Below are 12,410 nucleotides of genomic sequence, written 5' to 3'. Positions count from 1 at the left end.
AAAGATTTAAAAATAGGTTTGATTGCTTTCATTAGAACAGGTGAGAGGTGAAAATGCTGGCTGTGGTCATATTTAGTTTTTTCTTTGGCGGCTTTGTTATACTTACACCATGTGTCTTCGGTGTCTGGGCATAAAATATGTAAAGGCGTATCGTTAGTAGACTGAACATGACAGTACAACGCCCAAACTGCTCGCCTCATGGCTTCCACGCTGTGTGTATTCCTACGGATGGCTAGTCCATAGTATATTTGGATTTGTTGGATCGCCTTCCCTGTTAGCCTACCTTTCCCAGAAAGAGATTTTCCGTCAGAAAGCTTCAAGCCTTTATTTTTCATGATAAAGTCCCTTATTCTTGTCCCCATCCTCTTCTGGACGTGTCCTACACATTCCAACTTCTGAATGGACACATCTGGGCCATATGGTGCTTCTGCCACAACTGCTGCATAGCCATTGGAGTCACCATCTCCAAGGTACTCCACATAGCGAACACCGTATTTAGTCTCGGATCTTTTGAACATTGCAGTCGCACCTTCAGCTTCCATACCTCCACTGCTACCTACATAATTTGCCTTGCATATTTCTAAGTGTTGGTTGCTTGTTCTCTGAGGGCAGTTACAGTATTTTGACATTGAATAAATATCTATTACTTTACCCGTATCTGCTGAAGTAATTGTGACAACGCCATTTAGCGAGGTGTGGCCTCGCTTTTGCCAGCTTCCGTCAACCGCAACACATAAGTCATTAGAATTTCCATTTTCAATAACTGCTTCTGTCACTGCTCTCTTCATAGAGTTTTCACACACACTTTCTACATGGCTGGACAAAAACTGTTCATGTTGATTGAACTTGCTGGGCGGAGCGGGTAAATTCATCATGCCGCAAAGAGTTTGGGCAGCAGTATAGCCCTTTCCTATTACACGCAAGCCGTATACTAACCTTAGGTTCAAGTCATAGTAGCATTGTGAACTTTTGCTTGGTGCCTCAATAGGCCTAGGCCTAATATCTGTTGCTTTGGGACAGTTGTCAAAAGCTTTTGTCATGCCACAGCTACAGGAGACGGAAATTTGTACTGCGAGCCCTGCTAATGGTTTTCGACTAAATGATAGGTTGCCATGACAAACCCTACACACTGCAACATCTTTCAAAACTGATTCTAGCTGTACAATGTTTACTATGTCATACTGTAAGGTATCAGTTGAATTATCATAGCAGGCTAGGTTAGGGCTCAATTTCTCATTGGATGTGGAAACAACTTTGGGTGTTCTAGGCCTATCCTCTTCATTACCTGAAGTTACTACTGTTTTCTTGCTACGAACAACAGTCTTCTTCTTGTAACATAGTTTCTTAGTTCCTACTCTCTTCTTATTACCCATTTTAATCTACATTCAATTACAATAAACTCCTTTACAAATAAAAACAACAGGGAAACTTGCAAATCACAAAACACAGTATTTCAAAACTTCACAATAACCTCCAACATAAAATAATAACAACAGATGACATCTGTCATATTGCTGACAGTGTGTGATATCAGCTAAAACCAGACTAAAAGCAAAACAGTACCAACATAACAAAACCAATTAATATCTATTTTATAGATTGTTGTTTACTATAAGGAGTGGTGCTCAACGCCAAACAACAGTTGCAAGCCTTTATATATATATTTTTTATATAAGGTTAATATTATAGTAATAAGGTATATTATATACCATTTTAAAGAGAAAATTCTAAAGAATATTAATAAATAAAAAAACCAAAATTCCCCAAAAAAAAATTTTTTTTCATGTCAGACTGCCCTTAATAGTCTTTGACGATGGCGAATGGGTTGGATGGATGTATTGAGATGGAAATGGACAACATAACCTCAATAGATCAAAACAAACTCAACAACTTTTAGAAGTGCGGAGTAGTTGAGGACGTTGAGGTTATCTTAATTTCCATCCTGCTGGTACTTTTATTGTTCATATTATTTTTACTAAATAGACTGTGAAGGGGTTTACTTTGATGTAATCATACTAATTCGAAGTATTACAATTTTAATATCTGTGTAATGGAAGGCAAAGATCTTATTTGTATACCAGGTATGATAATATATAGGTTAATGTAGTTTTCTTGCTTTTTGTTATTTAAAATAGTGGGTTTTTATGGTAAATATATTTGCATTAAGAAATTCACATTATTGAAAAAGGAACTATTCGGGGTCTTTATAATATTGATGTTGACAAACAATATTACTAAATATTGTAAACCTAACTGATACTGATTAATTACATTGAAAAAGACTAACTTTAATCGGGTAGGGTACGATAAGCGGACCTGGTTTTTTATATCGAAATTAGCAAACGATATTACTTAATCATAACCATCGATGTAACCAATCGACACTGATGAAATATTTTGAACAATCAACATTTAATAATCTGTATCAACAGCTGTAAACACTTTCAAATAATACTGGTAATTTAATATTTCAATTTTATATGAGTAACATCTGATGGTAATTATCATATTAACCGCCGGGGCGGAAAAATACGAGTTTTGCGTTCTTAACTTATTGGAATCGTCCTATATAAAAAAAAGTATAAGGTTTGATGGGGTGGAAATGAGAAATAACGAAGTTCTAGAAAATAAAAAATTAAATAACTTTCCAGTAATATCTCCATGTTCTACATCCACGTCTAGCGTCACGTGACCTTTTGTGGCCAATGATTGAACCTCGTGATGACGTCATCGGTTGCGCCGCCATCTTTGCAAACGTAAATGAGAAATTACAGAAATGAGCAGAATTTTGATCAAAATTAATAATGTTTTTCTTAATTTCAAGAAAAAAAATTAATTACGAGTGCCTCCGGCCATCAGCGCGGGGCAGCACCGAAGGTGCTGCCGAAGCCCACGCTGATGTCAATAAAAGAAAAACATCCCTCGAGATAGTACCTATCAGTAAAATATAAAATTCTAGAGGGGCTGATCAAAAATATAAATTGAAATGTAATGCAAAGGCAATTATGTAAAGTTTAAAAACTAAATAAATCATGAAAAACTCAAATATATAGATGGATATTAACAGAGAACACTTACCATTAGTGTGTTGGCGGATATAGCTAAACAGCAGCAACAAAAAAGTGGTCTATCACAACGAAACGACACAGTCTCCCGGTTTAAAAACACCACTCGACCGCACGACGAACAAATACACTCATTTTTAAAAAATGCCCTGTTCTATTAAAAAAGAGAGATAATTTCGTTTCGGTTAAAACGTAAGCTCTTTACGTGCCCTACGAAACACTCCGACACACACAATTCACTAGGGTTGGTTGAACTAGTGGATGGTTGATTCATCATTGTAAACTCACTCACTCAATCCGACCTACTGAACACGATATCTTGTGTAGAACTGACCTATGCCCCGGACAACTCAGATAACAGGTATGCTATCAGGCTGCTATCAGTCCCGGCCGCAGATAATATTCAAGTAAACAGATTATCCAGACACAGCACACAAACTGAACATTAAAACATTAGAAACTTTACCACTTATCAATATACCCCCTAAAATCATGTTATTTGTCATTTGCACCCCCTAGTACTATATATATTTTTTGTTCAGGAGGGTGAGCAGAATACGTTGGTAACGTCAAATTCGTGATTTACCGCCCCGGCGTTTAATCTTACTGGTACCCATCTGATTATTAAAAATGGCAGTCAATTTTAGAAAACTACACGACATTGCTTTGAAAGATGATACAATATTTTTTTGTGACTTCTACATGTAGGACTCGTACCGAAAAACCCATTATGTGAAATTTGTGGGAAAGAAACAACTGTAACTGTGAGAGGAGCAAATATGGTCGTCTTCAGTTTTCCTAATTTTGGTTATAATAATTTGTTTGATCATTGTAAATATTAAATTCATATTTTAATTTAAAATATATGATTGTTATTTAGGACTAGATACTTTTATATCGATTGATAGTCTAGGATTTGAGATGTGAATATTAGATATCGATGATTACATTTTTCGATATAAAAAACCGGGTCCACTTATCGTACCCTACCTCTTAAATCGTCTGTATGAAAAGAAAACACTGTTTCAGATAATAAAATAATGTGTTACTTCTTAATTTATAAGTGACTTCGTTGAATTAAAATTGACAGCAAACTTTACAATAAAATTGCTTTAAAAGATGATCAATTGTGTTTTTCTTAGCTTCAAGATGTTGGTGTGATGCTGAAAAACCCATTGGGTAGAGTACGCTAGATGGACCCCCGGTTTTTATATATAGAAATTATCAAACGATATTTAATTGTTATACAAAATCTATATAATCAACCATTAGTAATTCATTTTAATAATAACTAAATCATCTGTACCAACTGTATACACATTTTCTTATTCTAAGCACAATTTGTTCTACAATTAATATTTTTAAACAAAAAAGATCATTTACTTTAAAAAAATAAACAAAATAACACATAAACCTTATTTACTGTGTCTTTATCGGTTTCTAGATGTTTGTTTTGTTGATACATTTTCTTTATTAATGAAATGACATTTTTCCTGTCACCTGTTTTAATTTTATTGTTTGATTAATGGTTATGATTCCTCTATTATTTATGACATTATGTAATTGTTTAAACTATTTCTATTAATTTGAAACGTGTGACTTTAATTCAGTATTTTAGATACTTTGGTAGTTCTGTTATTCAATATATATAAAGTATCGATAATTGTAATAAGCGATATAAAAACTGGGTCCTCTTATTGTACTCTGCCCAACCCATTATATGGATAATCATCACAGGCATGTGGAAGGCATATTTTGGGTTGAGTGAATGTGGTTTTGATTTTACCTTCAACTATAGAAACAAATTTTTAGACCTGGCAACTGGTGCTAATAATCAGAAAGTTGAAAGTTCGTGGAGTACTGTGAAACAAAGTTTAAAAAGTGGCGTACTAACTGACATGTTCGCAGATCATCTCTGTGAGTATTTATACAGAAGAGAGACATGGTTTTCTGAGGAGGATGCTTTTAATCAATGGTCTTATGGATAACTAAAAATAACTTGCAGCTAAATGTACAATTATCTGTATATGAATACAATGTTCATGTTTTGAAATGTACTTAAAATCAAAACAGCAAACATAATCTTGTCCTCTAGATGAGTAGTACTCTTAAAAATACAGACTTTTGGAAGCTACACAGTATGATTTTCACTCTTAATAGTGTACTGAGATCAAGATCTCTAGCTTGGAGTCCTGCAAAAGTTTATTTTTATCCATTTTTTTCTGAGAAAAGTTAGTCTGACTTGGTATTTTTATGGTAAACCCATGAGGAAAGTAAATGTTTTTGAGTGGAAAGGATTTTAGCACAGAGATGTAGATATATTTTAACAGGTTGCTATTTCTTAGTCTTCATTGCTGGATAGTATTTTTCAATTTTAAAATTGTTCATAGCAAATGTACGTGGTTTTCAGTTGTAACGATTTTGATATTTCTAGGTCAGCGTCTTTGTCTAGCAGACAGCACACATTCTGTGGGCTCCGGCACATATGAGCGTCAAGGATACATTTACTCTTCACAAACCGGTGTCGTTCATGTTATCAAGCAAGAGAAGGTACTGTTTTACTTTACAGCACTGTGTCCTAATTTCCTTACTTAAGTATAAGCTGTTCCTGAAACTGAAAGAAAGCTTTCTTATCTGTAGTATAGTAAGTGACAACTGCCACAATCGAAACAGGGTACCAAATTATTGATTATAATACCCTATCCAATAAAAAATATTCTAATTATGTAAAAACAATTTATTAATGCCAGCACCTTTTAACAATATTGTTCCAAATTAATTCAAAGTAAAATTATTTGTATGATGACCGCACGAACAATTGCGATTTTCATGTGTTATTTGTGTTACAAGCTGTCAGACAAGTTTATACTTTAAAATAGTAAAAATTAACTAAATGTTACACTGTTTCGTTTGTTTACATTTTTATAAATACACATAACCTAATAGTTTTTTCATTTGTCATTAAATTATTGCTTTTTTTAGATATAAAATGATCTGAACTATACTGTAATTTGAAATACCTATAACGTCATTTGGTTCGACATTTTGGTTTTAGTAGTTGAGATAATTATGAATATCAATGATTTGATTTGGGTGGTAATCGTTAACTATACTGCAGCCCTTTTTTCTAATAAATCACTAAAGGAGATTCCTACCTGGTTTTTTTGCAAGCTAACCCTGATTCAATGTTCTTACTCATTTCCTCACTTTCTCTATTACACAATCTTTTACACTCTTAACAAATGTTTGACAATATTATTGTTTGTAGTTACAGCATAAATTCCAAAGGAGGTATACTTAAGTTGTAGGTATTTACTCTAGATATGTGACTAATTTTTCATCAGTATGATCAATTAAAACACATAATTCAGCTAGACATAAGTATTTAGCAAATTAAACATGTAGCTTGTAAATTCTGTTTGTAATACTGAGATAAATAATATTATTATTTCTATTACATCTAACTAAAATGATGCTAGCAATAATATATTCTCAAAACTTTTGTCCTGTGAATTCTTGTTGGTAAAATTAACATTTGATAAATAAAACAATTCTTGTGTAAATTAGGATTTTCCAAATGGTTTAAATTTTATTTTTATGGTCTATGTATAAAAATTTCATTTTCAAATATTTTTTGAACATCCATAGCGCATTCAAAAGATTTTACTGTTTTTACTGAATCAATTTTGGTTTTGTTAAGGACAACTCACTGTCAGTGCAATGTTCACATTTTTTATAGATTGTAGAAATTTTTTGGCCTGCTCAAGGCTTTTTTTAAGAATTTCTTATTCATTTCTGAAGGGAAATCTTGTATGTTGTATGGGAACAAGTGTTTATATTCTTATAGAATGATTGATAATTAGTTGAAATAATATTTTTTTAAATGATAATTTTGTGGAAATCTTCCCTGAAAAATATGTACAGACCTATAAAAAAATACCATAGTGATATGTCATGTTTATGTTTAATAGTTAATCAGTGCTTAATTTATACTTCTATTTCAGGGAAACATCATTGAAGTAAGAAGTATCAATGATCAAAGTATAGTGCCTGCTCCGGGCAATATTGTAACAGCCAAAGTAAGTAAAAATCTTTCTTGCGTCAATATTTAGAATAATGAAATGAAATTAAACTTGGCTTTATTAGAGGCGAAGTTAGGACTAAAAGTCCTCTCTTTTTGCTTATCCTCACTTCTAACACATAATGTGTTTACTGAATGTTAATCTTAAGAGGGGGTTAATGGGGCAAGCGTTTTCATTTCCATGCGATCATAGTGGTCGTGGCAGGAACTACGTGGACTCTTAGACACCTGGCCCTCATTCCCACGATTTGTGATGCGGTAGTAGAATAAACTTAGATCCTCTAAGCAGTAGCTACGCGGTGCGTGTCCGTCTGTGTACCACCGCGCCACTCCTCTCAATAGCTACTGTGCCTTCTCTCTCAACCATCCTACCCACGTTAGAACCAGCCACAGTGTTATCTTTTCATTGCCGATTGCGAATTACACTTAAAGTTTCACTAACAATATTGCAGCTATGTTTATTGTTATCAATTAATTGAATGTGACACATCTTCAAAAGTCAAGACTCAAGACAATTTTTTTTTCTGAAAATACGACTTTTGAGACTTAAAATTTGATTTTTAATACGTTGTAGAACAACATGAATAAGTAGAAGGTTATTAGATGTTTTGGATTGTTTTCAGGCAGTTTTGCATCATTTGCTCAAAAAGTACTGTATTCTCAGAAAAATGGGCTGGATTAATCTCAGAAAATTACTACATCATATTTTGTTTGTTCTAGCCTTGAAAAAATTATGGAAGAGTTACAACGATAGAAAAATATACTTTGAAAGTATTGCGTCTTTACTTGACTAACTATTGATGACAGTCAGTACTAAGTGAATTGTGGAAAATATTCCACTTCTATTTCCATAAATCTCCTAATGTTAGAGACAAGCCTTTGGATGTGTAATTCATGATAAAAGATGGACAAAATGGGAAAATTTATCCAATGTCACAAGGTTTAACTTAACTCTGTTTGATCACACGGTCTTGTTAAACTTGCAGAATTCATAATATATCTATGCTTATGTCTGGTTAATTCCCAATTGAATATTTGTTTCAAAGTCACCTACCGTTTGAAATTTAAATTTTAGAAAATATAAACAATTGTCTACACTATTTGTATTTATTTTGTGCTGATCCTATGATTTTAATCACTATAATTCTCTTACCAGGTGATGGTTGTCAATCAGAGGTTTGCCAAGTGCCTGATCACTTGTATTGGAGACACTGTCTTGACGAGGCCGTACCGAGGCATACTGCGGAAGGAGGATGTCCGCAGCTTCGAGAAGGACCGAGTGGAAATGTACAAGTGCTATCGACCTGGTGATATCATCCTGGCAAGAATTGTATCCTTTTCCATACAAAAAAAATTCAAGGAAATAAAAATAGCTGCATAGAAATAACATGATTTGACATATTTTTATATTTTGGCATAAATTAGGTACTCACGTTTTAATTGTCATTTCTCAATTGAGCAAATATGTAGGATTATAATTGACTGATCCAATACAGAAAAATATTGGATATGCCTCCGTTGTCAATGGTCAGTTTAGATCAAGTGCAATCTGACAGTAAAAAACTTATGTGCATTATGTTTAAACATATTTGTCCAAGAAATGAGAAACAATTTGTATAGGATAAGCTTCCAACCTAGTTTCATGTGAATTGATAGAGGAATTTCCCATAAGGAAGAAGTTAATTGTCAGCCATTTTGGCATTGGTGCGGGTTGAAATGGAAGGGGTAACAGAAGGGTTAAAAATATGAAACCATAATAATTGTATCAAAACATGTATTTTTAGCTTGACACTTTCTACCAACCATCAGACATGTAAATTAGACCTTTCCTGTACAAGAGGCCCGAATCGCCTCGTTGGCTAAATGCCACCTCCTGTAAAAGTGTCTCGAGTTGACCTGCTATGTATACAATACAGCTACATAATAAGTTACTTCATTGACAAGTGCTGTGCTCCAAATGTAATACTGTGAACTATTTTAACTCTAGAACATTTTTCTGTTTAATTCCATGTCTGCACTTTTTTATTTCTTGTTATATTGTAAACATGGCTAGTTCGTCATAAAATGAAAATACTTTATTTAGTAAATATCGCACATTTTAGTTATTCTAGAACATAATTTTAGCTTAACACATTCTATGTAGCGGTAACGGTACCAAGCACTGAAGATTTATTTGATTTAACTGTGTTCCGTGGCTAATTAAATGATATTTACACTTATCAGTAATGTACAGTTACCGATTTCAGAAATGCACACTTACCAACTGACGACAGCTGAGAATGAGTTGGGTGTTGTTATAGCATATAGTGAAGCAGGTAAGCCATCTAATATTTATAATAGTGTTTACATTATTTCATAAATTCTTAGTTTTCAATTAAAATGTATTAAATATCAGTAGGGCAGCAGGAACATGTCTTTTTTTCTGAACTGCCACAGCCGTGTTCAAAACATTTCTATCTGCTTGTCTTCTCATACAATTCCTAGCATTAAAGCTGTTAACTGAAAGCTAGTATCTCTAGTAGCGTTTTTTTTACTACACACCAACTACACAACACTATAGTACTGATTGATTGCTACTACACTCTAGTGGCCATATAAGGAAAAATCAAAGCAATGTGTTGATTAATGTTTTGAGCACTGACTACCACATGGTCAAAAACAAAAGGGATAAAAGTTTTTGTAAATAATGTATGTGTTTTATCTACATTTAGTAGATAGTGTTTTATTAAATTGTAATGCCTAATGTCGAAATTAATTAATCTTGCAAACTGAATTAGTTTGTGTTTTTTGAAGTTTGCCAGATAAGAGTCAGTGGTGTTTATTTGTTGTGAAGCAGTAATACAGTAGAGTGGTGTGTTATGTGCAGTCCATCTGTTCCGCTTACCCCTACACCATCACGAGTACTCTTGTCATCTCAAGAAAGTTTTCTTTTGAACAAATTCTTTTCACAGTGTTTAATTTTTTTTGGTTTCATCCTGATGATTTTCAGACCAGTGTGATCGCTATATCTTGGATTATTTACAATTTCTGTGAATGCTTCATGCTATGTTGTTACACCTAAAGAAGATGGCAGATACCAATTTTTGAATTGTTGTGTTATAACACAAAAAGAAGATACTGTTATCATGTTATCACTTAAAATTGTTCTGTTAATAATGGACTTTAAAAAGTATGTTTGTGAAAATTGACAGGAATACAACAGTCCATAAGCTACAGAGGGCCTATCCTAAGGTTAGCCTATTGATTATGGTTTTTGTCCTAATTTGGAAATGAAAGTCTGTAGTCATTAAATTTCATTTCATGAAAGGTAAGGAGGGGACAAAACATAGTTATACAGGGGGCAGTGAAATAGCTAGTGCTGTCTCTTTTTATGAACAATGAAAATTTAATACAAATCTGTTTTTAGACGTCTTTGGGCTTGACAAATATTATTTTGAAGATTAAAACCTTAATTTTTTCTAAACATCTAATCAGATATTCACTAACTGCTATTTACTCAAGGATGGTACCAACATCATCTAAAATTAACGTTTTTCTCAAATGATTTTAAAAACAAATATATTACATTGAAAACCAAAATTAAAATTTCTCTATCATCACGGTTTATTGTGCAAATAGTAGAATTTATACAAACCTTGGACTCTTATTTAAAAAGTGTACAGGATGAAAATTTCTACGGAAGTCGCAACTTGGCGTTTAAGGATTAGTAAAAATGTTGAAGGGTTAAATGTGTGTTGCTAATTAGTTAATAATAACAGTGCTTTTTAAAAGTTCACTATTTTCATTGGATGGTTTGAAAGGATAACGGTTTTTGGAGACCAGATTTAACCTATATTGTAGTTATCTGTTAGATTAATTATTCACTTGAGGAAGAGATGAAATTGTAGATTTTAAAAATTGTGTTACTGATTTTTTGTATCACTAAAGATGGCAAATTTCCAGAAAAATCATGTTTCCTTCATAATCCTTCTATCATCAAAAGTAAACTTCAAACAAAGGTTTTTGGACATTTGCCATACATTTTCCCCAGTTTTTCATCGTCTCTTGTGCATGCAGATGTGTTGTTCAATGCTGGTTGTTCCGTGTACTGATGTGCTTGGCACATACTCAGTCACCCTGCACACTAGGTGTTTTAGTTTTTTAGAAGTTCAACTTGTTCTAATGTTAACCATGACTTAAGTAACAGTAACAAGTTCATCACCAAAATTACTTCCATATGATAGATGAATGAGAGTGATAGATGATACATTCCAGTCAACAAAACCGTCTTCTATTGTAGTACAGCACTGACGTAATGTTTGTAAATTTGATTGTAATGATCTAATAATAAAAATTTCAACTTTTTCAGGTGTAGCATTGATTCCTATAAGCTGGACTTGTATGCAGTGTCCTAAGACTTACAACAAAGAAGAGAGGAAAGTTGCCAAAGTGGTTCCTGAAAAAATTATCCTTGATTGAATTGCCCATGGAACCAATTTATAAATTTAATTTTTTGTACACAATTTAAATAAATTAAGCAATTTTAATAACATTTTTTTTACATACATCCCTAGTTTTTTAACTCATCATACAACATTTCTATTAATTAATATATATATTTTTTTTAGTGTGTTATCTGATATTTTAATTTTATGGCTGTTAGCAATTTAAACAGGATGTTTTGAGCCAGTAGCTACAAAATTCAGGTAACTATTCATTGTAAGACCTGGTAATTCAAAAGTTCTATGAACAACACCACATGACTCATGAAAGCCTCTAGAGTGTACAGTGTATAACTTAACATCTGGAACAACCTATGGCACCAATGCCCTATCCTGATTTTATTAGGACCACCTAACTATTGTTTCATGTAAACATAAAACTTCAACCTTGTTGTTCCCTGCCTCTTAAAAATGGCCTAGAAAATCTGTATGTGATTCAACTGGACTTCTTGGAATCTTGGCCTTTTAGCTTTCAGTCTATAACTTCTGACCTTTGGCATCTCCAATCTCTGACACTTCTAGAGCTGATAAAGCTTCTGATCCAGTGGCGTAGCGAAGGGGAGGGTCCAGGGGGTCTGGACCCCCCCCTGAAATTTTAAGACATTAAAAAATAAAGCATGGAGCAGGAGGAAAAGGGAGAGTTATCATTACTCTTGTCTACAAACATTAATTTGATTGATTTAATTGGTTAAAGTGACCGTTGTTAAACATATAATTGTCCTTTCGTTTAAATCATAAAGTATCAAACGATACTTTTGGGCTCGGCCTTTCGGATAGTGTAGT

The 12,410-nt window shown here is 33.2% G+C and overlaps 1 protein-coding gene across 1 annotated transcript; it reads left to right on the top strand.

The window, feature by feature from the left end:
* Window positions 1–1,818: 1,818 nt before the first annotated feature.
* On the top strand, window positions 1,819–11,672 carry LOC124373956 (exosome complex component CSL4-like). The gene is made up of 6 exons (XM_046832265.1): window positions 1,819–2,081; window positions 5,500–5,615; window positions 7,070–7,144; window positions 8,303–8,476; window positions 9,380–9,461; window positions 11,495–11,672. The coding sequence occupies exons 1-6, from the start codon at window positions 2,051–2,053 to the stop codon at window positions 11,602–11,604; spliced, it is 588 nt and encodes a 195-aa protein (XP_046688221.1). The 5' UTR covers window positions 1,819–2,050; the 3' UTR covers window positions 11,605–11,672.
* Window positions 11,673–12,410: the final 738 nt, after the last annotated feature.

The sequence above is a fragment of the Homalodisca vitripennis genome, unplaced genomic scaffold, assembly GCF_021130785.1.
Source record: "Homalodisca vitripennis isolate AUS2020 unplaced genomic scaffold, UT_GWSS_2.1 ScUCBcl_6812;HRSCAF=14195, whole genome shotgun sequence".
Taxonomy (NCBI): domain Eukaryota; kingdom Metazoa; phylum Arthropoda; class Insecta; order Hemiptera; family Cicadellidae; genus Homalodisca; species Homalodisca vitripennis.
The sequence above is the reverse complement of the archived record's forward strand: the minus strand, read 5'-3'. Positions and strand labels throughout refer to the sequence as shown.

What these genes read in the sequence shown, in the direction of transcription:
- LOC124373956 (XM_046832265.1), top strand. Translation starts at nt 2,051, where the DNA reads ATGGAAGGCAAAGATCTTATTTGTATACCAG. An exon ending in ATGTTATCAAGCAAGAGAAG is followed by an intron (nt 5,616 to 7,069) that starts GTACTGTTTTAC and finishes CTTCTATTTCAG; the next exon opens with GGAAACATCATTGAAGTAAG. An exon ending in GCAATATTGTAACAGCCAAA is followed by an intron (nt 7,145 to 8,302) that starts GTAAGTAAAAAT and finishes TTCTCTTACCAG; the next exon opens with GTGATGGTTGTCAATCAGAG.